Source organism: Rhinoderma darwinii, chromosome 1 (assembly GCF_050947455.1).
Source record: "Rhinoderma darwinii isolate aRhiDar2 chromosome 1, aRhiDar2.hap1, whole genome shotgun sequence".
Lineage (NCBI taxonomy): Eukaryota > Metazoa > Chordata > Amphibia > Anura > Rhinodermatidae > Rhinoderma > Rhinoderma darwinii.
In genome coordinates, this window is record NC_134687.1 from 534,189,910 (window position 1) to 534,217,317 (window position 27,408).

General features: G+C 41.8%; 1 protein-coding gene across 3 annotated transcripts in view; it reads left to right on the forward strand.

The window, feature by feature from the left end:
- The window catches only part of SKIC3 (SKI3 subunit of superkiller complex), a 194,232-nt gene that overhangs the window by 24,003 nt on the left and 142,821 nt on the right, over positions 1 to 27,408 (forward strand). For 2 of the 3 annotated variants that reach the window (XM_075837136.1, XM_075837140.1), the window contains exons 5-11: positions 4,880 to 4,955; positions 6,422 to 6,562; positions 9,358 to 9,456; positions 13,571 to 13,679; positions 22,875 to 23,015; positions 25,994 to 26,095; positions 26,179 to 26,318. In XM_075837136.1, coding sequence (XP_075693251.1) covers positions 4,880 to 4,955; positions 6,422 to 6,562; positions 9,358 to 9,456; positions 13,571 to 13,679; positions 22,875 to 23,015; positions 25,994 to 26,095; positions 26,179 to 26,318 — 808 coding nt within the window. The remainder of the gene's footprint in view (positions 1 to 4,879; positions 4,956 to 6,421; positions 6,563 to 9,357; positions 9,457 to 13,570; positions 13,680 to 22,874; positions 23,016 to 25,993; positions 26,096 to 26,178; positions 26,319 to 27,408) is intronic. The other variant, XM_075837145.1, reaches the window with a different exon arrangement.

Below are 27,408 nucleotides of genomic sequence, written 5' to 3' on the forward strand. Positions count from 1 at the left end.
GCATATTTTTCTACTTCCCTTGAAGTAGAAGACATTTAGTATAAAAGGACATTTAAAGCGACCCTCCAGTCAAAAAAACCAAAAACTATAAACTAAAAAATTATCGTTAACATACCTGGTATCCTTCTGCTTGTTCAGGCTCTGGGTCACTTTATTGTAAGTGATTATTCTAACACTGGAAGAGGCGGCTCCTGCACCCATATTGGATGGTGTGATAATAAGATGTTGTCAGTGTTAGAGTAAACTCTTCATTAACCCCTTAAGGACCAAGTCTATTTCAGCCTTAAAGAGGATCTGTCACCACACTATCTTGTACATAATGAGATTGGCTCTGTAATGTAGATTACAGCAGTTTTTTTTATTTAGAAAAACGATCATTTTTGACGGAGTTATGACATATTTTAGCTTTATGCTAATGACTTTCTTAATGGACAACTGGGCGTGTTTTACTTTTTGACCAAGTGGGTGTTGTGGAGAGAAGTGTATGACGCTGACCAATCAGTGACCAATCAGCATCATACACTTCTCTCCATTCATTTACACAGCACATAGTAATCTTACTAGATCACTATGTGCAGCCACATACCACATACACACACATTAACGTTGCTCAAGTGTCCTGACAATGAATAGGCATCACCTCCAGCCAGGACGTAATGTCTATTGAGAATCCTGACACTTCGGAAACGTTTGTGTGAGATTTACAGCAAGGCAAGCGTAATCTCGCGAGATTACACTGTAAACTGTCATTTACAGCGAGATCTCGCTGTGCTGTGCTGTAGTCTCACACAGACGCTACAGAAGTGGTCAGGATTCTGAATACACATCACGTCCTGGCAGGAGGTAATGTATATTCATTGTCAGGACACTGCAGTAATGTTATAGTGTGTTTATGTGGCTGCACATAGCGATATAGCTATATCGCTATGTGCTGTGTAAATGAATGGAGAGAAGTAATTGGTCAGCGTCATACTCTTCTCTCCACAACGCCCACTTGGCCATATAGTAAAACATGCCCAGTTGTCATTAGCATAAAGTTAATATAGGTCATAACTCCGTCAAAAATTATAGTTTTTCTAAATAAAAAACACTGCTGCAATCTACATTACAGCGCTGATCACATCATGTACAATATAGGCCACTTATAATGTGGTGACAGAGCCTATTTAATATGTAGCTGCCTCTTTTTCAAGGGACCAAAGGTAATTTGACAATTATCTCAAAAGATATTTAATGGGCTGCATGGGCTATTCCCTCATTAATCCATCATCAATTAAGCAGGTAAAAGGTCTGGAGTTGATTTCAGGTGTGGCATTTGCATTTGGAAGTTGTTGCTGTGAATCCACAACATGAGGTCAAAGGAGCTCTCAATGCAAGTGAAACAGACCATCGTTAGGCTGAAAAAAATGAAGAAATCCATCAGAGCACAAATGTTAGGAGTGGCCAAATCAACAGTTTGGTACATTCTTGAAAAAAAAAAGCACACTGGTGATCTTGTGAACTCCAAAAGGCCTGAACATCCACGGAACACAACAGTGGTGAATAATCGCAGAATCATTTCCATGATGAAGGAAAAGCTTTTCACAACATCTTCTCAAATGAAGAACACTCTCCTGGAAGTAGGTGTATCAGTATCTGAGTCTACAATAAAGAGAAGACTTCATGAGAGCAAATACAGAGGGTTCACCACAAGGTGCAAACCACTAATCGGCCTCAAAAATAGAAAGGCCAGATTAGACGTTGCCAAACAACATCTAAAGAAGCCAGCCCAGTTCTGGAACAACATTCTTTGAACCGATGAAACTAAGATCAACCTGTACCAGAATGATGGGAGGAAGAAAGTATGGATAAGGCTTGGAACGGCTCATGATCCAAAGCACACCACATCCTCTGTAAAACATGGTGGGGCCAGTGTGATGGCATGGGCATGCATGGCTGTCAAAGGCACTGGGTCACTAGTGTATATTGATGATGTGAGTGAAGACAGATGCAGCCGGATGAATTCTGAAATGTTCTGGGATATACTTTCTGCTCAGATTCATCCAAATGCAGCAAGATTGATTGGACGTCTCTTCACAGTACAGATGGACAATGACCCAAAACATACTGCAAAATTTTTTAAGGCAAAGAAGTGGAATATTTTGCAATGGCCAAGTCAATCACCAGATCTCAACCCGATCGAGCTGCATTTCACTTGCTTAAGACAAAACTTAAAGAGGTTCTGTCACCACATTATAAGTGCCCTATCTCCTACATAATCTGATCGGCGCTGTAATGTAGATAACTGCAGTGGTTTTTATGTTGAAAAACGATAATTTTTTAGCAAGTTCTGAGCTAGTTTAGATTTATGCTAATGAGTTTCTCAATGGACAACTGGGCATGTTTTTACTTTTTACCAACTGGGCGTTGTACAGAGGAGTGTATGAGGCTGACCAATCAATCAGTGACCAATCAGTGTCATACACTTCTCATTGTTCCAGCCCAGCATGATCCACAGCACAGTGTGATTGTGCAGTGAAAGAAGATGGGCTGGAACAATGAGAAGTGCAGGACACTGATTAGTCACTGATTGGTCAGCCTCATACACTCCTCTGTACAACGCCCAGTTGGTAAAAAGTAAAAACACGCCCAGTTGTCCATTGAGAAACTCATTAGCATAAATCTAAACTAGCTCATAACTTGCTCAAAAATGATTGTTTTTCTAAATAAAAACCACTGTTGTTATCTACATTACAGCGCCGATCAGATTATGTAGGAGATAGGGCACTTATAATGTGGTGACAGAACCTCTTTAAAGAGGCTCTGTCACCAGATTATGCAATCCCTATCTCCTATTGCAACAGATCGGCACTGCAATGGAGATAAGAGTAACGTTTTTATTTTTAAAAAACTAGCATTTTTGGCCAAGTTATGACCATTTTTGTATTTATGCAAATGAGGCTTTCTAAAGTCCAACTGGGCGTGTTTAAAGTAAAAGTCCAACTGGGCGTGTATTATGTGTGTTACATCTGGGCGTGTTTACTACTTTTACTAGCTGGGCGTTCTGACGAGAAGTATCATCCACTTCTCTTCACAACGCCCAGCTTCTGGCAGTGCACAGACACAGCGTGTTCTCGAGAGATCACGCTGTGTCGTCACTCACTTCCTGCCCCAGGTCCTGCATCGTGTCAGACGAGCGAGGACACATCGGCACCAGAGGCTACAGTTGATTCTGCAGCAGCATCGGCGTTAGCAGGTAAGTCGATGTAGCTACTTACCTGCAAACGCTGATGCTGCTGCAGAATCAACTGTAGCCTCTGGTGCCGATGTGGCCGTCACGATGCAGGACCTGGGGCAGGAAGTGAGTGACGTCACAGCGTGATCTCTCGAGAACACGCTGTGTGTCTGCACTGCCAGAAGCTGGGTGTTAACGAACAGAAGTGGATGATGCTGATTCGTCAGCATCATACACTCCCATTCCTAACGCCCAGCTAGTAAAAGAAGTAAAAACGCCCCGATGTACGAACACAATACACGCCCAGTTGTACTTTTACTGTAAACACGCCCAGTTGTACTTTTGCAAGCCTCATTTGTATAAATACAAAAATGGTCATAACTTGGCCAAAAATGCTCGTTTTTTAAAAATAAAAACGTTACTGTAATCTACATTGCAGCGCCGATCTGCTGCAATAGCAGATAGGGGTTGCAAAATCTGGTGACAGAGCCTCTTTAAGGCAGAAAACAAGCAACAACCGAAGACCGCTGCAGTAAAGGCCTGGCAAAGTATCACAAAGGAGGAAACCCAGCGTTTGGTGATGTCCATGGGTTCCAGACTTCAGGTAGTCATTGCCTGCAAAGGATTCTCTACAAAGTATTACAAAAAAACATTTTTTTATGGTAATGTTAATTTGCTCAATTACTTTTGAGCCCCTGAAATGAGGAGGCTGTATAGAAAAATGGTTGCAATTCCTAAACCTTTCACAAGATATTTTTGTTCAACCCCTTGAATTAAACCTGAAAGTCTACACTTCAATTGCATCTCAGTTGTTTCATTTCAAATCCAATGTGGTGGCATGCAGAGCCCAAATCATGCAGATTGTGTCACTGTCCAAATAATTCTGGACCTAACTGTATATATGTTTATGTACATGTGTGTATGTTTATATATGTGTGTGTGTGTATGTCATCTTGCGAATTTCGGTTTCATCTATTATTTTTTCCTGGTTTAAACTGTATCTGCATCTTCAGGACGCAGATACAGTTGAATCCAATGATAGAGCAGGGGACCTGCTCTACCATTCACTAGGCAGTGACACCTTCTGTCCCGTGCTGCACAGACCAGAGAGGCAGAGGGATCTCCACTCGTCGTTGGAACGGGGTTTGGTGAGTATGTATATTATTATTTTTTCAGGCACTATTGGGGGCAGCTGTGCGGGCATTATACAGCAAGATGGAAGCTATGGGGGACTTTATACTGTGTGGGGTGCATCTATGGGGGCATTATACTGCGTGGAAGTCAGTTATTGGGGCATTATACTATGTAGAGGCAGCTATGGAGGGCATTATACTGTGTGGAGAGCAGTTATGGAGGGCATTATACTGCTTGGAGGGCAGATATGGGGGGCATTATACTGTGTGGGGGCAGCTATGGGGACATTGTACTGTGGAGGCAGTTATAGGAGCATTCTAATGTGTGGGGGCAGCTGTGGGGCACTATACTGTGTGGTGAGCATTATTGGGGCAATCTACTGTGTGGGGGCAGTGTCAGGGGGTATATTATATGCAGTAGTAAACAGCAGGCTCAGGGGATAAATATATATACATACACAGATATATACACATACATATATTGTCCAAATGCCATTCTGTAATCCATTTAAGTTGTTATTTTATCTTCAAGCTCTGACAAGCAAAAGTGGTGTGAAGTTTGTAAAAAGCTGGTAGAGCTGCATCAGCAGGAGAAGGAATATTTACAGGTAAGCATATATTTTAGATTAGATTTAATATCCTGATTTATGGTCTTGTTCACAACTCTAATGATAAATGGTTTATGGTACCTTTTAGATGAAAGGTCAGTATGGAGAAACCAATCTGTATGTTTGGTAGTTGTTAAGGTGTGAACCACTAATAGTTGTTACAATTTTAGAAGTTGGTTATTAGCTAAATGGTGGTACAAGAAAATGTACATGTCACTTTAGAATATTTAGGGAAGATGAAAAGCTGAGAAATAAGGAAAGCTTAAAATGGATGTTGACCTTTAACGTCATGCCGTTTTAAGGCCCAACATTCTATACTTACAAATAATAAATCCTTATAATGTTCTGAGCTCAGTTATCCTGATACATTTTTTTGTTATTGGTAGTAATAAGCTATAGCTATATAGTTAAATATACCACGCACACTCTCAAGAAATGGTCGGAGCAGGCCAAGGTAAAGGAGTTGTCCAAAACTCTCCTAAAGTTCACATCAAACAAAGTCAAATATATACTTAGTCGCTCAGATGACCAAAATGTGGTTCTATCACCGGCTCGATCAACAAGCAAGCCTGAAATGAGAGAAAATAGAATAGCACCGCCGGCACAACGCAATTTTTATGTTTTAATTGTACTCACAAAAGTTTTAAAAACAGCATATAACAAATAATTGCGTTGTGCCAGCCGTTCTATTCTATTTTTAGTTCTCTCATTTTAGTCTTGCTTGAGTGATTGAGTCGGTGATAGAACCACAAAGCACGGGGGGGGGGGGGGGGGGTTGTCGTCAATTAAACATGCGCACTGCACGTTTGCCTTTCCTCAAGGTGGAAGAATAGAAAAAAGTGAGTTATATTCTCGGAATGTTGGACTTGTTCATTTGTGGACTTATTTTGGTCGTCTGAGCGGTTAATTATATATACATTTTTTGGGTTACATAGGAGCCTATGCATGACGTATGCCACTGAATGCCAATACAGTAGCATATATTGGAGGCTTTCATTGGGGTTTTCTTGGAGAAATCTTCCTAACGTACACCGCCAATGGTAGCTAGATTTTATCTAGAACTGAAATAGTGTTCAAAGATGTACATTGCTGTTGGACACTTCTAAAATAAACTGGATTTCACCCAAAAAAAAAATGATACTTTAAATTAAATGTGACCTGTATATTAATAGGTAACTGTAAACTAGCAGAATTATAGGTGAGAGCTGGAGAGTTTCTCCAAACTGACAAGTTGACCGGCCTCTCAAGGTCTTCACCTACGTCATCAACCTGGGGATTCTTGTCTTGGGTCCTTGGATTGCTACATGTAGTACGGTAGACACCGATTTATATATCTCAATGATCAAAATCTTCCCAACTTGGCAATGTGATGTAGAGCTTTATGAGTATCTAATGCAACTAAAATATAACAAACATTTTCATTGTGGCAATAGACCCATCAATGTTGCTTTTGCTTTTCATTGCAGGCTGCACATACATGGCAACAGTTCATCAAGATGAGGGAAGAAGAGGACGTCAAAAAGGAAGAACTTTACCAACTCTGGAAAAAGATGACCCAGCTACTTGGAGAGGAGATAGAACTCCAAGACCATGAAACCCAGCAATTGGTAAATTAATTCTAACTCCTTAACCCAAGATTTTTTTTGCTAGAATATACAGATACTATATACGCACATATGCAATTTTTAGAAACCAAATGACTCGTTGACATTTTGACATAAATGGTTTAAAATATGGATAACACCATGGGTAGGGGTGTACATTGAAGCCCCCCAACTATCATGTACTATTTGTAGAACTAGTGTCCTATTATTTTGCATAGAGCCCCGATGTGACTTCTATTACTGTACCCCCTATAGTTACGCCTATGAAAACCAATAATCAATAATGAAATTATGGAAATCGAAAGATATGTGGTTGCCATTGTTTAATACATTATATTTTTTTAATTTATTTTTAAATCAAGTAACTTTTTATTAGAAAGAAAAGTTTTGCATTTTTCACAATACAAGTACATACAAGTAAAAGAGAAAATACTAAAACTGTAAAGAACATTCCCCCCCTAGAATCCCTCCCCAGCCCTCTCCTCCCCAACTCGGTACACCTGGGAGTGAGTCCGCTCCAGTCCTTAGAAACGGCATTACAGCATACAGTATTCATGATAACAATGACGTATAGCAACAATATCATCATCAGTTTCATATTAGTACATTCACTTTGCACCACTATGCATCTACGCAGGATTTCTACATAAGCCCCTATCTCTTGTCAAGTCAATGGAAGCTAGGTCCGAACCATCTAACCTATTTTTTCAAGGAACCCCTTTACAAATAAATAGGCTTTTCCATGGATACGAGACAATTCACTTTGGCAATAAACTCAACACGAGTAGGAGGTGATTCCTACAGCCATCTTTGAGCAATCAGTTTTCTCGCCATATATAGCAGACAAACTACAGCCGTTTTAAATGTCTCATATCCCAATACATCGACCACATACCCAAGTATACACACACCTTTTGCCAGAAAATTTCCAGATGTGGACATGAACGCATCAAGTGTATAAGATCTGCATTATGAGCTTTACATCTATTGCATATGGGGGATTCTTGTAAGCCGATATCAAATAAAAACTGGGGTGTTTTATATACCCTGTGTAACAGAAATAGGTGTGACAATCTATGTTCCTCACTATGAGACAGTCTAAGGGTATATGCTACAATATCCTGCCACCGCCCATCTTCGATAGGACCGAGGTCTCTTTCCCATTTTTCTTTAACATCAAGAGGGGATTTAGAATGTTCCTTGTCCATCAGATAGTTAGTTATACACTGTCAAAATAAGCCCCTTAGATTTCACTGTGTCACCAACGATGGTAGCAATAGGATTCGTAGTGCATGTGAGGGCTTCATTTCCCAGCGCATGTCTCATTTGTAAATATTCAAAAAGGAGTCACTCGGCAGAGCAAACTCAGATTGTAGGTCAGAAAACAGTTTCAGACCCCCCCCCCCCCCATATAATTGTGTTAACCACCAAATACCCATGTATTTCCATCTACTAAAGCCTTCCAAGCTTGCAACCTCCGGTAACCAGGGGTTGTTCCAAAGTTCGAGTGCATCCCTGGATTCCCAGAAGGTCCTTCACCCTCCCCATACTCTATGCATTTGGTACAAAGTGGGCATTCTTTTAGTATGAGTCTTAAATTTATATGTCTCCAAAGCTGCAAATAGCCGATCAGACTGCGTGAAATGTCGTAATATGCCCTGTACGGAGTCTTGTTCCTGCAACCCCCATCCCCTAAGGTGCTGTAACTGTGCTGCTAAATAATATAGCCCTGGATTAAGGGCTTCAAAAACCTCCCTCTATCATACTTCTCTGTAAGGTGTCCAATTTTATACGTACATGACCCTTCCTCCAGATAAGATCTCGAAACATCCGATTAAATGACAGAAAAAAAGCATTGGGGTACACAAACCAGTGAATTATGTAGAAAGTATAATAACTGGGGCTTATCAGCTGGTTTTGCTCCTGGTAAAGAAGCTATTGGTACTTTTCTTGCTAAAAAATTGGAATTTATGTTAAAAAATGTAACAATTTGGGCAAATTGAAACATGGATTAAATAAATGACCTTCATTACTTATCCAGACCACTTTATTTTCGATTGTGCAATGATAACTGTCTAGCATGAGCATGTTCCATTTTTCTTATAGAAATAAGAACAGTGGGGTAGTAGGAACATGTTTATGCAGGTTAGCGGCTGAAGAAAATAGACCGTCCACTTAAACAATGAGCAAAAAATTCTGGGCTACAGACGCCCTAAATGAAAAAAAACATTCTCTTTCAACAATTAAAGGGGTATTCCAGTGGATTATATTCATCACCGATCCACTAAATAGGTGATGAGTATTAGATTGGTGGTGGGGGTTCTACTGCTGGGAACGGTAGAATGAGGGACAACAGTCCCCGACCTCCCAGTATGACCACAGTGAGGAGGAGTTTATATGCAGCCGGCTGTACAACTCTATAGGAGTTACGGAAACAGCCAGTGGGTAGGAGATAAAATGTACCTGGTAAAATACCCTTTTAATTTGAGGATTTTTTTTGTTTTTTGTCCAATGACCTCATGATGTTAATATACTCCGCTAGCTAAATTTTAGATAATAATGAAGTACACTTGACAAACAATTTTTAGAGCGTACTATAACTGTTATAATATTTCAACACGAAAGATACTTAGAATTCCAGTCTGATATAATCGTGTATACGAAAGATCGTTTATTACTTTACTGAATGCTCTGTGTTCTTGTTAGAACTGTAGAAAGCTGCATTCACGGAGCATTACAAGTTAAATGCAGATTTTTACATTTTTATAATATGAATAATCAATCTTCTTCCATTACAGCTATTAAATGCATTTGAAAATGCCCTCTCCTGTCTGGAAGAGATACCAGGAGAAGAACATAAGGCACTTTGTCAGCAGTACATTCTTTGCTTGTCTAAGGTAAAAACTCCATGTTCTGGTATAATGCAACCTTAGACTTATATTATACATTCAACTCCTACAAGGAAATGGTACACAGCACAACAGAATCCAAATAGCAGACAGTCTTTATTAAATGTCCAAAAAATATCTTAAAACTAATTACAATAAACAAGTGGAAAACAAACTCTCAAAAAAAAGCAGCTGTAAAGTGGTCAGGTGCTACATACACATCACATATATTGGCCATGTATATTCAAAATGTAGGGCACCAGTCAGATAAACATCTACCAGCCAAAGAATCTATAGAGCAATCACTGCCAAAGCATGTTAACATGTCTAACATGTATTACGCATAGGGGGGAATTTATCAACTCTACTACACCAGTTTTCTGCCATAGAAAAGTCCCAAAAGTCGCAATTTGCGAGTTTTGGGCACTTTATGCCGCCCTCGCCACTTTTGTAGGCGTGGTTTCCCAAAAGAGGCAGGGTCACAGCGGTGCGATAAATTTAGAAGAATATACAGCAGGAAACTGGTTTCAATTATAGTGGATATCTACTCTGTTTTCTTCTTACATGGTCGGAAATCACAAGCGTCAGCGGGAACACAGAAAGGTAGAACGGTGTTTAGGGGGCCCCGTTCTAGAGATTGGTGCGGGTCCCAGAGGTGGGACCAGCATCTATCTGACATTTATGGCATATCCCCTTTAATAATATCTTTAGCGATCTTATATGCAAGGGAAAAATCTTAAGAAACTATTTTATACAGTGGATGATGGAGGCCTTTCAGTCCCCTATATAAAAAAATTATTATTTAGTGGCCACATTTAAATATATTATGGAGCGTCTTATTCACTGACTAAAGAACTCCTTAATTTAGTAAGAATGTTTTGGCATAGCACAATCTTTTATATTTTGGAGACCAGAATTTTTCTAAATCTCCCTTTATAAGCATTTTTATTTACATAATATGGTTTATAGAGTCTTGACTGAAATAAAAAGGATCTTTAATATTTCCAATTATTTGGATAAATCTCAACTATGGCAAAATTTCTTTTTAAAGGAGTTTGGTCGTTTAAGGCTATGTTCACACGGGGTATTTTGCAGAGTTTTTTGACGCGGAAACCGCGTCGCAAAACTCGGCAAAATCGGCCCGAGAACGCCTCCCATTGATTTCAATGGGAGGCGTCGGCGTCTTTTTCCCGCGAGCAGTAAAACTGCCTCGCGGGAAAAAGAAGCGACATGCCCTATCTTCGGGCGCTTCCGCCTCTTACCTCCCATTGACTTCAATGGGAGGCAGAGAAAGCGTATTTCGCGCTGTTTTATGCCCGCGGCGCTCAATGGCCGCGGGCGAAAAACGGCGCGAAAATCGGCGTGCAGGGAGAGGAAAATCTGCCTCAAAGTTCCAAACGGAATTTTGAGGCAGATATTCCTCCCCCAAAATACTCCGTGTGAACATAGCCTTAGAGAGTTTTGTTTTTGGGTATCCAAAGGGGTCATTCATCTATCCCGAATACTTTACAATGGTGAACTAAACCAGTTTTTTTTTAGTTTAAAAATGAATGTAAAATCTTTGATAAAGATATTTTTTGGGTACATGCAGCTGAGACATGTTTACAGCTGAACTAATCAAAAAATATATCTATTTAAAGAGGCTCTGTCACCAAATTATAAGTGCCCTATCTCCCACATAATGTGATCGGCGCTGTAATGTAGATAACAGTGTTTTTTATTTAGAAAAACAATCATTTTTGAGGAAGTTATGAACAATTTTAGATTTATGCTAATTAGTTCCGAATGACAACTGGGCGTTTTTTTACTTTTGACCAAATGGGCGTTGTAAAGAGAATTGTATGACGCTGACCAATCAGCGTCATACACTTCTCTCCATTCATGTCCATCTGTATTCACAGCAGAGCGTGATCTCGCGAGATCACGCTGTGCTGTCACATACACCCAATGTAAGTGGGTCTTGAGAGTGAATAGACATCGCCTCCAGCCAGGATTCGATGTCTATTTACACTCCCGACACTTCGGTAAACTTTCTGTGGGACTTAGTCACACCACAGCGTGATCTCGCGAGATCACGCTGTGAATGACTGTACAGTGTGATCACGCTGTACTGTGTGAGTAAGTGATTGGTCAGCGTCATACACTTGTCTTTACAATGTCCACTTGGTCAAAAGTTAAAAAACGCCCAGTTGGGCATTAAGCAACTCATTAGCATAAATCTAAAATAGTTCATAACTTGCTCAAAAATTATAATTTCTCAAAATAAAAACCACTGTTGTTATCTATATTACAGTGCCGATCACATTATGTAGGAGATAGGTATTATAATCTGGTGACAGAGCCTCTTTAATATAGGGGGATATGATAGTCTATAATCAATTTCAAGTGGTCATGTCAAGGTTATATAAAATTCTTTTAGAACATGCTATGGACAGTCCAATCTTTAAATCACATAAGAAATGGGATAAAGACCTTGATGGTATATCGATGATTTACTGGGATGATATTTATAAAACTATCTCAGAATTTTCTGTAACCATGACTATAGGATTACGCAATTTATGTTTGTACACAGACTTTACTGTTCAGCTAGTTTTGTTTATAAGATTCGAAAAAGACAGACAAAAAAATGCTCTAAACTTTTAGGCCCAGAAGCCGACTGGTTTCATCTCACTTGGAAATATCCCAATTTGTTTAGGTTCTGGGGAAGCATTAATTTATATCTCAAAGAAGTATTTCAAACATAAGTTTTGTTAGATCCTAGGTTATGTCTCCTAGGAGATCCGTCCTTTCTTATACCTGCAAATAAACACAGCTATGCAACTCCTAGTTCACTATCTGTTGCCAGCAATCTAATTCATCAGTTTTGACTTTCTGGCAACAATCTTTTCTTTAAGCTAATAATTCATAACCTGTGAGACTAAGCTTTACTGGTCTAAAGGAAAATATGAAACTTTAAATGAAATCTTGGGACTCTGGTATTGAATTTTTTTTATTTTATTTTTTGCTTGCGAGAAAAGGACTGGCTTAGGCTGGGGGGGGGGGGGAGGGAGGGATTGATAGTATAAGGGTATGTTCACACGTAGTCAACAAAAACGTCTGAAAATCCAGAGCTGTTTTCAAGGGAAAACAGACCCTGCTTTTCAGACGTTTTTTTACCAACTCGCATTTTTCACGCCGTTTTCGCGGCGTTTTTTACGTCCGTTTTTGGAGCTGTTTTCATTGGAGTCTATGAGAAAACCGCTCCAAAAACGTCCAAAGAAGTGTCCTGCACTTCTTTTGACGAGGCTGTATTTTTACGCGTCGTCGTTTGACAGCTGTCAAACGACGACGCGTAAATAACAGGTCGTCTGCACAGTACGTCGGCAAACCCATTCAAATGAATGGGCAGATGTTTGCCGACGTATTGGAGCCGTATTTTCAGACGTAAAATGAGGCATAATACGCCTCGTATACGTCTGAAATTTGGCCGTGTGAACATACCCTTACATTGGAAACATTCTGATGATCTATTTCTAACTACATTTTTTATTTAAATACCTGCTCATTCCGGGTTTAGGAGTCCTGTGGGTAGTCCTGCTCAGGGATTGACAGCTATTGCTATGTTCACACTCATACAGGCGAGGCTGTCAATCACTGAATATGAGCACTCACTGGATTTATAAGTTCAAAATGAGCAGGTATTGAAATGGAAAATATCCTTTAGGCCACATGCACACCGTGTGTATTACGTGAGGATTTGCCAAAGTAAATGAGATTTCATGTAATCTCATCTGCACATTGCAGACATTTCTGCACGTAAATTGACATGCGGTGAGATTTTAAAATCTGCAGCATGACAATTTATTTTGAGTTTCTGTGTCTCAAGTTTATAAAAAAAAACACCAAAATTTGCGTCATAAAATCTGCACCTGTTTCCGCATCAAAATGTTAAATCAGCACCTACAAACGCACAAAAAACGTGTGGATTTTACCTGCAGAATAACCTGCGTTTATCTGCAGTTATGATGATGATTTTCTTAATCAAATTCCACAACGTGTGCATATAGCCGTACACGTCTGTCTTTCTGCAGTATGCTTACTTTACAGGACTATACAAAATTGTTTACTTTTATGTCCTTAGCTGCAACATGAAGAGCCAAAACTAAAGGAGATATGTAACAGCCTGGCTACCACATACCCTTCTTTCTGTTACGCCCTGGAAGTGCTTAGCTTGCATTACATCAGGTCTGGTAAGTAATCTGATCTTGTGTGGTGCATGTGAAACTGCTTTTTTAGCACTCCATATTGTAAGATGTTAATGTGTTTATCACAAAAGGGACAACTTTCCTCCAAACATAATTGGTTTGTACTTGGCTGATGTCCCATTTTTGCGTACAATAAAATATGTGCTCTTTCTCAGTTGCCTCTTAAAGGCATTGTCCATGATTAGAAACATGTAAAACAAATTAGCTTGTGCATATATTCATTGTAATTAAAGGGATTTTCCAAGTTATTTAACCCCTTAACGCACCTTGACGCAACTGTACGTCATGGTTTGCACTGCATTAAGGCACCATGAAGTACCGTAACGTCATGGTGCTTTTCTGTCACCATGTCAAAACACATGGTGACAGAACAGTGACGTGGGCTGTCATAGACAGCCAATAGTCACTGTGACTCGTCGGGGGAACAATTGTGGCGCCGCCAGCAATCGCTGTGATTGGTCAGTCAGTAGTGACTGACCAATCACAGTATTGCAGCATGGTTAACACGCTAAAAGAGCCGGGTAACCACGCTAGCCGATCGGCTGTTGGCAAAAGGAGGCCTAACAATGGAGGCAAGGCTTAAGGCTTCTGGCCGCAGATGAAAGATGGCGGTGGGCTCAGAAGCTAAGCCTGCGCCATCAGGATGTCTGCTCCCTGCCATTAAAACCTTAGATGCCGCGATCAAAGGCGATCGCGGCATCTTAGTTGTTTCCAGGAGACCGGCATCGCTGCGATGTGGTCGCACGGATGCCGATCGTTACTATGGCAAACGGAGGCCAACAGTGGCTTCCTGGTCTGCAACGTGCGGAAGCCTATTAGGCCCCGCTCCGAGGCAGAGTCTAATAGGCTTGCTGTCAGTGAATAGCTGACAGCTCTAATGCATTGCATCACATGGGTAGTGTATGTATTAGACTAAAGATGAAAGGTGCAGGTCTTAATGTCCCCTAGTGGGACAAAAAGAAAAGTTATAAAAAAGTTCAAAGTTAAAAAATTAAAAACTTTTTTCCTATAATAAGCTTTTTATTATAGGAAAAAAAATGAAAACGTTAAAAAAGTACACATGTTTGGTACCACCGCGTTGTAACAACCCAAACTATAATGTTATTTTTCCCGCACGGTGAACACCACAAAAAAAAAAAAAATTAAAAACAATCCCAGAATTGCTATATTTTTGGTCACCATCCCTTCTAAAGTATAGAATAAAAAGTGATCAAAAAGACGCACGTACCCCAAAATAGTACCAAAAACTACATGCCTTTCCCGCAAAAATAAAAAAGTTATGGCTCTCAGAATATGGGGACACAAAAAATAAGTTATTTTTCAAAAAAGAGATTTTTTTTTGTGCAAACGCTGTAAAACATAAAAAAATATGCAGTTTTCCAAAAGCGGATAAGATTGGGCACCATTTATCTGTGCGACACTGGCCACACATATGCGGGTTATTATTTATTTACCCCATTATTATACCCTCTTATTATGCCCTGATGTACCCAGCACAGTTTACATACGCCCCCACATTATAAACTGAAATACTCCAAACAGAACAACTGCCAAGCAAAATCTGCGCTCCAAAAGCCAAATGTCGCTCCCTCCCTTGTGAACTCTGCAGCGTGCCCAAACAGCAGTTTACGTTCACTTCTATGGCATTGAGATACCCGGAGAACTGGCTTAACAGTTTATAAAATATTTGTCTTGAGTGGCACAAACTGGGTACAACATATTGTGCACTAAATTGGCATATCAGTGGAAAATTGCAATTTTCACTTTGCACCATCCACTGGACACTAATTTCTAATGTAGAATCACCTGTGGGGTAAAAATGCTCACTACACCCCAATATGGGGGTCACTACTTGGGGGTTTGTTTTACTATTTGACTTCCGAGCCCAGCAATTGTGGGCCAATGCTGTGAAAATCACCAAAATAGACCTCAAAAGCACATGGTGCTCTTCACTTCTGAGCCCTGTCTCGTCCAGGCAAATGATAAATGCCTTGAGTGGCGCAGTTTCCAAAATGGGGTCACTTCTTGGGGCTTCCACTGTACTCTGGTACCTCAGGAGTTTTGCATATGCGACATGGTTGCCATAAACCAATACAGCAGAATCTGCATACCAAATAGCGCTCCTGCCATTCTGAGCCCTGCCTTATGTCCAAACAGCAGTTTATGACCACATGTGGGGTATTGCCGTAATCTAGTGAGAAATTTATTTACAAATGTTGGGGTTCTTTTTCTCCTTTATCTATTGTAAAAATTGAAAAATCTGAGCTAAAACAAAATTTTATTAAAAATCGGGGCGTTTTTACTACTTTTACTAGCTGGGCGTTCTGACGAGAAGTATCATCCACTTCTCTTCAGAACGCCCAGCTTCTGGCAGTGCAGATCTGTGACGTCACTCCGTTCCTGCCCCAGGTCCTGCATCGTGTCGGCCACATCGGCACCAGAGGCTACAGTTGATTCTGCAGCAGCATCAGCGTTTGCAGGTAAGTAGCTACATCGACTTACCTGCAAACGCCGATGCTGCTGCAGAATCAACTGTAGCCTCTGGTGCCGATGTGTCCTCGCTCGTCCGACACGATGCAGGACCTGTGAGTGACGACACAGCGTGATCTCTCGAGAACACACTGTGTGTCTGCACTGCCAGAAGCTGGGCGTTCTGAAGAGAAGTGGATGATACTTCTCATCAGAGCGCCCAGCTAGTAAAAGTAGTAAAAACGCCCCGATGTACGCACATAATACACGCCCAGTTGGACTTTTACCTTAAACACGCCCACTTGGACTTTTGCGAGCCTCATTTGCATAAATACAAAAATGGTCATAACTTGGCCAAAAATGCTCGTTTTTAAAAAATAAAACCGTTACTGTAATCTACATTGCAGCGCCGATCTGCTGCAATAGCAGATAGGGGTTGCAAAATCTGGTGACAGAGCCTCTTTAAGGCCAAAACAGGCTTAGTCACCAAGGGGTTAAAAATTTGCCCAATGTAGGAGGGATGCAAAAAAAAAATAAGCCATTGCTTACCACACAGATCCCGTTGTTCCAACTCTGCTTCTCTCATTCCCCTCCGCAGCTGTGGATTGACATGGCTGCAGCGATGCTGTGCTTGTATACTCACATGATCGCTGCAGCCATTCACAGGTCTCTAGGTATTACGACACAGGATGGCTGGTGTCAGTGTTTGGCTGCAGTGATCACGTAGGTATACGGGCATGTCATCCCTGCAGCCATGTCAATAAACATTGGCGGGGCGGAACGGAGCAGCGGTGCTGGAACGATGGGGATCTGTGAGGTAAGCAATGGCTTTTTTTTTTCTCATCCCTCCTACATTGGCTATTTATTTAAATTGGCATTTTTTTTTTTTTTTTTATCATTTAGGTAATAGCTTTTAGAGAGTTGTAACATCAAATCAATTTAATTGATCTGTTGTAAAAAAAAAATATTTCCATTTTTTTATCTATTAATTGATTTAGAAACCGTTCCCCTAAATATTTTTCACTTTGCCACTTCTTAGTGTCAGAGTTGCACACCCACCATCCAGTAAAAATGGGTAGCCCCAGGTCTAGGCTGTGGACATTTTGGTTACTCTGCCTGAAAGTTTCTAGGGACATAACCTACAACACACTTTTATACAACGTACACACTATATCAAAGCATCACTTACAAGCTTTTGTGTGTGACTGCATGACCATGGACCACAATTTATGACCCGTCTCTCCTGTTGTTGCTTCCAGCGGCGGCATGTTCCTTGGTAGTGATTGTTCATTTTAAATGCACCGTAAAATTCACTATAACAAGAGAAAAACAATAAAAAAAAATTTGTTATGCTTTTTTGTTATTATTGGGGCCTAAGGATAAACTAAACACCTAGAGCTTGCGGTGATTTTGATGCATTTTTGGGTGAACTATTCCCTAAACATGCACATAAAATGCATGAGACAAAAATGCTTTGTGTGAATGGAAATTCAAAACCATAAAGACAGACAATTTTTTCTCACTCCAGAGTTCCGTGAGCTTGTGTGTTTTGCAGCTGCGCTGTTGTCACTTTTCGATATTTCCATAATAATGACTGGGTCAGTTCCACCAGTTTGATGAACGGTTATGATGTTTACTTATTGCTTATATGGCGCCTACATACTCTTCAGCGCTGCACAGATGTAATCCTTGGTCGGATTCTAACCCAGGACCCCCCAGTAGAAAAAAAAGTAGGAGATTATCTCACGAGTAGTTTTTCAGAATTCCATTTTTTTAAGTTAGAGACCAGGAGTAGATAATTGTCTGTCCAAATCATGTTATCTGTTTTTTTTTAGCATGTGAATAATGAAGCAATTTGATATTAGCTGATTCTGTGTGCTAAACCATCTCCTTTGTTTCCACCAGGACTCCCCAGTGTTGCAAGGCGGCACCGTGATGCCCATAATGTCATGCTAAAGCCACTAATCACATGACCCATTCTATTGCTAATGTTTACCCATGACATGACTGTGTGCTTGATTTTATGTTGTGACCGGTATGGGCAATCACGTACTGTAAATTGCAAGGGGTATCCTAAAACATTTGACGTGTTCCCCCAGTGGGTTCCATCGGGAGCCGTGTGTTAACTTCATGCCGCCAATCTAGCACTTCATTACTTTTGGTTATTCTGTTCCAATAACGGAAGAGAATAAGGGAAAACCTTGCGCAGATGTGAACATTGTCTTTCCAGTTTCATGAAACATTTATTTTTAATTAAAGCAATTGCAAAACACTGAAGGGTTTGGTTTTTGTACTTCTGTTCATACATTCTAATTTCTAACATTAGACTTCAATGAACAGTATAGAGGAAACGATGTCCATGTTATGTCAGTAACTGTAGACCATTAAATAGCATTTTGTGATCCATAAGAGCCTAATCTACGGATGCCCCCCACCCCCCAGAGTGCCTGGCACAGACACCCCCCCAGAGTGCCTGGCACAGACACCCCCCCAGAGTGCCTGGCACAGACACCCCCCCCAGAGTGCCTGGCACAGACACCCCCCCAGAGTGCCTGGCACAGACACCCCCCCAGAGTGCCTGGCACAGACACCCCCCCAGAGTGCCTGGCACAGACACCCCCCCAGAGTGCCTGGCACAGACACCCCCCCAGAGTGCCTGGCACAGACACCCCCCCAGAGTGCCTGGCACAGACACCCCCCCAGAGTGCCTGGCACAGACACCCCCCCAGAGTGCCTGGCACAGACACCCCCCCCAGAGTGCCTGGCACAGACACCCCCCCCAGAGTGCCTGGCACAGACACCCCCCCCAGAGTGCCTGGCACAGACACCCCCCCCAGAGTGCCTGGCACAGACACCCCCCCCAGAGTGCCTGGCACAGACACCCCCCCCAGAGTGCCTGGCACAGACACCCCCCCCAGAGTGCCTGGCACAGACACCCCCCCAGAGTGCCTGGCACAGACACCCCCCCAGAGTGCCTGGCACAGACACCCCCCCAGAGTGCCTGGCACAGACACCCCCCCAGAGTGCCTGGCACAGACACCCCCCCAGAGTGCCTGGCACAGACACCCCCCCAGAGTGCCTGGCACAGACACCCCCCCAGAGTGCCTGGCACAGACACCCCCCCAGAGTGCCTGGCACAGACACCCCCCCAGAGTGCCTGGCACAGACACCCCCCCAGAGTGCCTGGCACAGACACCCCCCCCCAGAGTGCCTGGCACAGACACCCCCCCCCAGAGTGCCTGGCACAGACACCCCCCCCCAGAGTGCCTGGCACAGACACCCCCCCCAGAGTGCCTGGCACAGACACCCCCCCCCAGAGTGCCTGGCACAGACACCCCCCCCCAGAGTGCCTGGCACAGACACCCCCCCCCAGAGTGCCTGGCACAGACACCCCCCCCCAGAGTGCCTGGCACAGACACCCCCCCCCCAGAGTGCCTGGCACAGACACCCCCCCCCAGAGTGCCTGGCACAGACACCCCCCCCCAGAGTGCCTGGCACAGACACCCCCCCCAGAGTGCCTGGCACAGACACCCCCCCCCAGAGTGCCTGGCACAGACACCCCCCCCCCAGAGTGCCTGGCACAGACACCCCCCCCCCAGAGTGCCTGGCACAGACACCCCCCCCCCAGAGTGCCTGGCACAGACACCCCCCCCCCAGAGTGCCTGGCACAGACACCCCCCCCCCAGAGTGCCTGGCACAGACACCCCCCCCCAGAGTGCCTGGCACAGACACCCCCCCCCAGAGTGCCTGGCACAGACACCCCCCCCCCAGAGTGCCTGGCACAGACACCCCCCCCCCAGAGTGCCTGGCACAGACACCCCCCCCCCAGAGTGCCTGGCACAGACACCCCCCCCCCCAGAGTGCCTGGCACAGACACCCCCCCCCAGAGTGCCTGGCACAGACACCCCCCCCCCCAGAGTGCCTGGCACAGACACCCCCCCCAGAGTGCCTGTTACAGATGTATCACCTAACCCTCCTGCAGACTGCATCCAGTATATTGTGGCTACTTCCCGGGATTTTATTTCATTCAACCAGAGGAATACTGTCCCACAAAATCTGAGGATTCTGGATTCCTGGTCTCTGGTGTAACATTTCACATTATTATTTTTCATTGCTTGACAAAATAACTTTATAGGGTCATGGTGGACCTTCCTATCCGAGGCTTTTTAAATTGTATGTTTTTTAACCACGGTATGTAATTGAGAGGGGGGTATTTCCCTAAATGGGACAATAAAGATTTGTATTTTCAGAAATACTTTTGTGTATTTTTTGTTTAGACATTTTTTGGTTTTTCTAAGATATATTTATGTCTTGACTATTCATTATATGCTTGGAATACATTTTGGTGGAATACATCCCACAAAATCTGTACATTTTAAGAGCATGTAGTTGGTGAAGTCCTGTAATGCAGTTTGTGATGTGCTGCATTTGAGAGCAATTCGTTTATCCTCAGATCACTGTGCAGTGCCTGCTGAAAAGAATGCTCTGCCTACAGTCACCCCTACAGTCCTTGGCACACCACCTACAAGATCATAACCTTTTTATGTAATTGCTGTATGGGCGTACGAGCAATGATCGCAGTAAGGCGAGTTCACACAGAGTTTTTTGCAGGCAGAAAATTCTGCCTCAAAATACCGTTTGGAATTTTGAGGCAGATTTTCACGCCGTTTGCTGGGTTTTTCGCTGCGTTTTCCGCTCGTGCCCATTGAGTGCCACTGGCAAAAACGCAGCGAAATACGCTTTCTATGCCCCCCATTGATGTCAATGGGAGGTAAGAGGCGTAAACGCCCGAAATTAGGGCACGTCGCTTCTTTTTACCGGGAGCGGTAAAAAAACGCGTCCGCCTCCTATTGAAATCAATGGGAGGCATTTTCTGACGTTTTTTGGCGCTTTTTTCGACGTGGTTTCCCCATAAAAAAACGTATCGAAAAACTCTGAGTCAACAGGGCCCAAAATCCTTAGCGATTATTGTTACATGCAATAAACCAACTTTCAAACGCAAGCGACTCGTTAGATCATCACTCCTTGCTCGTTCATGAAAAAATATCCACCCATTTAATAGGACCCTTAGGCCTGATTCACAAGAACGTGTTCGTTTTGCGTCTGCAAAAAACGGACCGTATTTAACGCATTTCAATTCCTTGTGCCATCAGTGTTTTTTATGTCCGTGTCGTTGCACATTTTTTTTTCCTCTCCATTTCTTTAACAATTGCGTGAAACACCAGTACACACGGATGAAGTCCCTGTACTGTCCGTGATTTTCACACACCCATAGACTTCAATGAACAGCGTGGTCCGCAAAACGGACCAGAATAGGACATGCAGTGAGTTCACGCAAAGGAAACACGCTGCGTGAAATATCACGGACGTCTGAAGAGCCCAATTGAATTGCTTAGGTCCGTGTGATGTCCGTTTTTTTTAACAGACAGCACACAGACGTATATAACGTTCGTGTCAATAAGGCCTTAGTCTAGATCAGGAAATGGTGAGTAAAGCAGTGTGTATGCACATTTACTTATGATTAGATGTAGGCTATATCCAGATGTAAAGTAGAGTGGTGTCTAGGTAAATATATGATTTATTATGTTGACACCTTTGTATTAAAGGGGTTATCCAGTTTATAACAAAAAAATACAGAAACAGAAGAAAATGCATTCAAAAAAGGTTATACTCACCTCTTATATCCCCCACGAATCCAGCCCCGCAGCTAATCAGTGGCCATATTAGGCTAAGTCCACATCTCGTTTTGTGCTCCCTAAGGGCAGGATATTTAATCTCTCTTGTCCCGAATGTGAAGCCATGAGAGAGTATATCCAGGAATGCCTGGCCAAGAGTTACATTCGCCCCTCTACTTATCCGGTAGGTGCTGGCTTCTTCTTTGAGGTATGCGACGATGTATACGTTTTTAAAGTCACAAAAAGTATGTATTTGTAACATACGATTGCGCTTTTTTTGTAGTCTACGTCGTATACGTTTGTGTCAGTTCTCACTTCTAAAAACGTATACTTTTTTTCTTCTTGAGCTAAATCAAACTTTGTAAAGTCAAGATTTCCCATATGAGGTTACAAAAACGTATACGTTTTACGTATGCAAACGTAGGGTTTAAGATTACATACGTCGTCCATTTACTTCAGTACAAAGGAAAATATATACGCGTTGTATACGTTTTGGAAAAGTACTAAAAAAGCGAAGTAGACTACACTTTTCAGGACATGGGGAAAAAAAAGGATAGAACGTAAGCACACAAAACATATGCATAAGCTACACCATTAGGGCATCCGTCCTGACCATAGAAATCAATGTACACGTTTTGACAGTTTTTTCATGTCAAAGCGTACACAACAGACTTACAGTAAAAACGAGATGTGAACTTAGCCTTAGTCACATGCTGCAGTGCTGGCATCATGCCTCCTATCGCAGAGCATTAAGAAGAAGCTCTGGAGGCTATTGAGTATAAGTGGAACTGCTCATTGATGATGACCACGCATGCTCAGTTGGAGGAAAACTGCATCTGACCCCTTTTTCAGACGCCGTGTCGTTGATAATCCGAGAAATCACGGGAGATAGCGGACACATTTTATAAGTATTCCAATATTACTGTTAGTAATATTGGGGGCGATTATTCATAAAACCCCTTTAAATACAAATGTAATTCTAAATACAGCTCCTTTATTGAAATGCCATGGTGACATTTGTGTTGCTTCATTGCAGGGGACGTCAGTGAAGAAGCAATCAAATGTTACAGTAAGCTTCTTGAAATGGAACCCTGCAATGGTCCTGGTCTCATTGGGATCGGCGTCAAAGCTCTGCATGATAAAAAGTATGACATGGCAGAAGAAAATCTTTCCCGAGGTAAAATAACTTCTCCATTACAAGTGTGTCACGTAATGTACAGCAAAAATTATATATATATATGTGTGTGTGTGTGTGTTTTATTTCCTCATCGTCTGCCACCAGTACGGAAGGGATATTCTGATCCCCAATCTCCACCCTTGGACTGTCTATCTAGAGTAATAATCAGTATAATTATTAATGAATTACCATAAGAGGAACTACAAGACCCCATAGAGACCTAGTAATTATGTTTTTTATTATGTATGCCAGGGGGTTGTCCCTGGTTAATTATGTTCCAGTATGCCTATGGGGCGGTGGGTCCAGGTAGTTTGTCAGCGATCCCATGTAACATTTATCAATGGGGGGTGACCCTGACGTTTTTCCAATGTAACATGGAGCATCTGTGCCTGAGGTGTGCCCCTGGTGAATTGCGAATTATATTTACTATTGGGGTTTTCCTGGTAATATCTATATGTTCTGCATACTAGAGGGGCGACTCTGGTGAATGTACAGCATGATTTTCTCCAGTTGGGGTTTCCTGGTAAGCTTCCTGTCAAGTATTTACTGCCAGCATGGTCCTGGTAAGTTCTGTTACTTTGTAAATACCTTAATTTCTGTCTCATGGGCCTGCCATCACGACGATAACTTCCGGTTTCTGATGTCATCACGTCTGATTGCGTTTCTTCCTCTCCCTGCTGATTGGTTGGTGAGTTGCATACAGCGTGCGTGCTAATGCCTAGTAGAGGTTTTTTTCTATTGATAGCCTGGAGGTCTGTGACTGTGGGTCTCTTTAGTGCCTGGCAGCCAAACCCTTTAAATTACAAGGTATATTTCTGCTTAAGACTTGCTTTTGCCTTCCCTATGGTGTAACATTTGAAATATTAATATTATTATTGACAAGTTTTTGTGTGGCCCTTTTCTGAAGAATTGCAGGGCGATACATGTGAATTATGTTAATCTGAAATAGTCAATCTCCTTCAGAGAAAAGAAGCGAGCACAGGTCTAAGTGTCTTTGCAGCAATTGCATTCGGCCTGTTCAGAGCCTCAGGAAGACTTAGCCATAAAATAAGAAGCAATGACATTTTTTGCTTTGTTGAGATCTGAAATGATTGATTTAACATTTTAGGGGAAAGAAAAAAAATCTTCCAAACGATGTCATAAAGACCTCTTCTAGCTGAGATTCTAATATCATCTGAGAGAGAATTTTGTCTCGGATGTACCATTTCTGAAGACCGTTTCCTTTCTTTTTTTTTTTTTTTTTAAATGCAGAGAAGTTGATTAAAGAGAAATGGAAGATAAAACATCCACTCAGGACAGAGAAATTAAATTCTACTTTCCTAAGAAAAAAGCATGTGTTCTTCCTGGACACCCTGTCCTAAACACTGTAATGAAGAAAGAATGGACCTATACCAGTTTCTATAGGAGAAGAAGGTCTTGATATTTGCGCAAGAATATTCTCTGTACCAAAGTCTGGTGGAAAATGGCATTTAAATGGGTTGTACACGACCGGACAACTGGTGACCTATCCACAGGATAGGTCATCAGTATATGATCAGTAAACTCGCCTGACCTAAACCCCATGGGGCATTGTCAAGTGTAAAATGAGAGACACCAGACCCAGCAATGCAGACGAGCTGAAGGCCGCTATCAAAGCAACCTGGGCTTCCATAACACCTCAGCAGTGCCACAGGCTGATCGCCTCCATGCCACGCCACATTGATAATACCTCAGCAGTGCCACAGGCTGATCACCTCCATGCCACGCCACATTGATAATACCTCAGCAGTGCCACAGGCTGATCACCTCCATGCCACGCCACATTGATAACACCTCAGCAGTGCCACAGGCTGATCGCCTCCATGCCACGCCGCATTGCTGCAGTAATTCATGCAAAAGGAGCCACGACCAAGTATTGAGGGCATATACTGGACATACTTTTTAGTAGGCCAACATTTTGGTATTAAAAATCATTTTTGAACTTGGGCTTATATAATATTCTAATTTTCTGATACACTACATTTTGGGTTTTCATTAACGGTTAGCCATAATCATCAACATAAAAAGAAGAAAATGCTGGAAATAGATCACTCTGTGTGTAATGAATCTATATATTTGTGAGTTTCACTTTTTGAATTGAATTACTGAAATAAATTTACTTTTTGATGATCTAATTAATTTAGAGGGACTAGTGTGTGTTCATAGATATATTTTTATATATATATATATATATATATATATTATTTATGTATTTAGAATTTACTACTTTTACAAGAATAAGACTAATTGTAAAAAATAATTTTATTTTGTTTCTCCAAATTCTGAGAGCCTTTTTTATTTTTCCCTTAATTGAGCGGCATGGGAGCTTATTTTTTGCAGGACGAGCTGTAGTATTTAATGGTACATACAAGATTTTAATCACTTTTTATTACATTTTTTTGTGGGAGATGAGGTGACCAAAAACCAGCGATTGTAACATACAGGCAACACCCGTATTCTATGGAGCGGGCTCAGCCCGCTTCATATTTCCCCTACCCTGCTATGACGTAAGTAAACGTCACTTCATTGCAAGGGGTTAAACAATGACTTTTTTTTCTTGCCACTCTTCCATAAAGCCCCACTCTGTGGAGTGTACAGCTTATAGTGGTCCTGTGGACAGATACTTCTATCTCCACTGTGGATCTTCAGTGTTGTTAATGATGTATTGAATCTCTGATTAATGCCCCTCTTGCCTGTTCTGTGAGTTTTGGAGGACAGACTTTTTTTGTCAGGCTTGTAGTTGTGCCACATTCTTTTCATTTTGTAATGCTCAGTGGGATTGTCAAATTATTTTTTTTATTTTGTCAGGCAAATTACATAAAATCACATTCAAAATCAATTTGCATTCCAGGTTGTAATGCAAAAAACCACGAAAAACACCAAGGGCGGGGGGGGGGGGGTGGGGTTGAATACTTTCGCAAAGCACTGTAAAATGATGAAAATGCATTGTTCTTTTTTAGGAGTGCAACAGATGAACTCACATCCGTCCGCATGGTACTTTCTTGCACAAGCTCAACTGAAAATACACAAAAGTGAAAAAGCAGCTTTATCCTGTGAACAAGGTGAAAAGCTTTTATTAGTGGTTACCTATATTTTTCTATTTAATTTTAGCAATGATTGATCTGATCCTTTTTGTTTTTTTAAGCCATCAAAGTTCTATCCCAAGATAATTTATCTCAAGGAGACAATCAGCAGAAAGATCGTGCTCTTGGGTTGAAAGCACAGGCTTTGCTGGAATGCACTGGTACAGATCACACTGAGGAAATACTCCAAATTCTGGACCAGGTATCCTGCGTAATTTGTATGTATTGTGGTTGTAAGAAAGTAGAGCGTTTGTGAGTTCGTTTTTTGGAGTACTTATAGAGATTGTACCAAAATTGTTCGTTTTTCCAGAACCCCAGGTACATATAGAATCATTCCCTCAGAAACTTACTTTGTAATTTCTTTCTATACTTTTGGCCTCTGGTTCCCCTGTTTAGCTATGAATGCACCCAGTAAACTGGGCGGTCATGATGAGCATCCCACGTGACCACCGATTCAATGTGAGAAACAAAATTTCGCACAAAAGCCTTGGAGAATTTCAGGTGCTGTCCGACGTTTTTCAAGTTTTTTTTTCCATTGCTGGTTCTGCTGGACGTGCTTAAGCTCGCTCTGCTGCAGCTGTAACAACCGCGCAGCGCTTACTAAATGTAGGGCAGAAAATACAGGTCAAGTCTTCTCTGCGCATGCTCGCCCTGTGCGTTAAAGATGGAAAACTGTGCATGCGCGGTGTCTCTGCAAAGGGAGACAGTGATTGAATAGGAGTATAGGGAAGGAACTGCGCATGCTCATCCACCAAGCGAAGAACTACTGGAGGACGTGTCCAGTACCAGTGGAAGTTAAGTAATGGAAAGTGTTGGCATATTTAAGGGGTTAGGAAGTGACAAATCTTTTTGAAAAATAAGTGTATTTGTAAAGATTTATGATTTTGGGTTTAGAACAAATTGAACCACCTATGTGATTTTGGAAATAACCATTTCGAATTCACACCATCACCTTTGATTAATATGCATTCGCAGTCAATATTTCTAGGTAAGTGTATAGATTAAAAGGGTTTTACCATTTCACATGTAAAAAGTAAGTACATTTTAATAAACCCTGTGTTTCAATTCCTCACCATTTTCATGATCTTTATTTGCTATCAATAAATAGAAATGTTTTTCGTCTAGAAAACCTGTCCCGACATGTTTATCTTTATAAAAAATGGATAAGATCAGGACATGTTTTCAGTCTCTGCATGTAAAACAAGAATTTTTAATTCACTGACCGCAAAGAAATCTTGTAAAAATGCTGTGTATTTAAAACACAACATATATGAGAAAGCCGTATAGCTTTT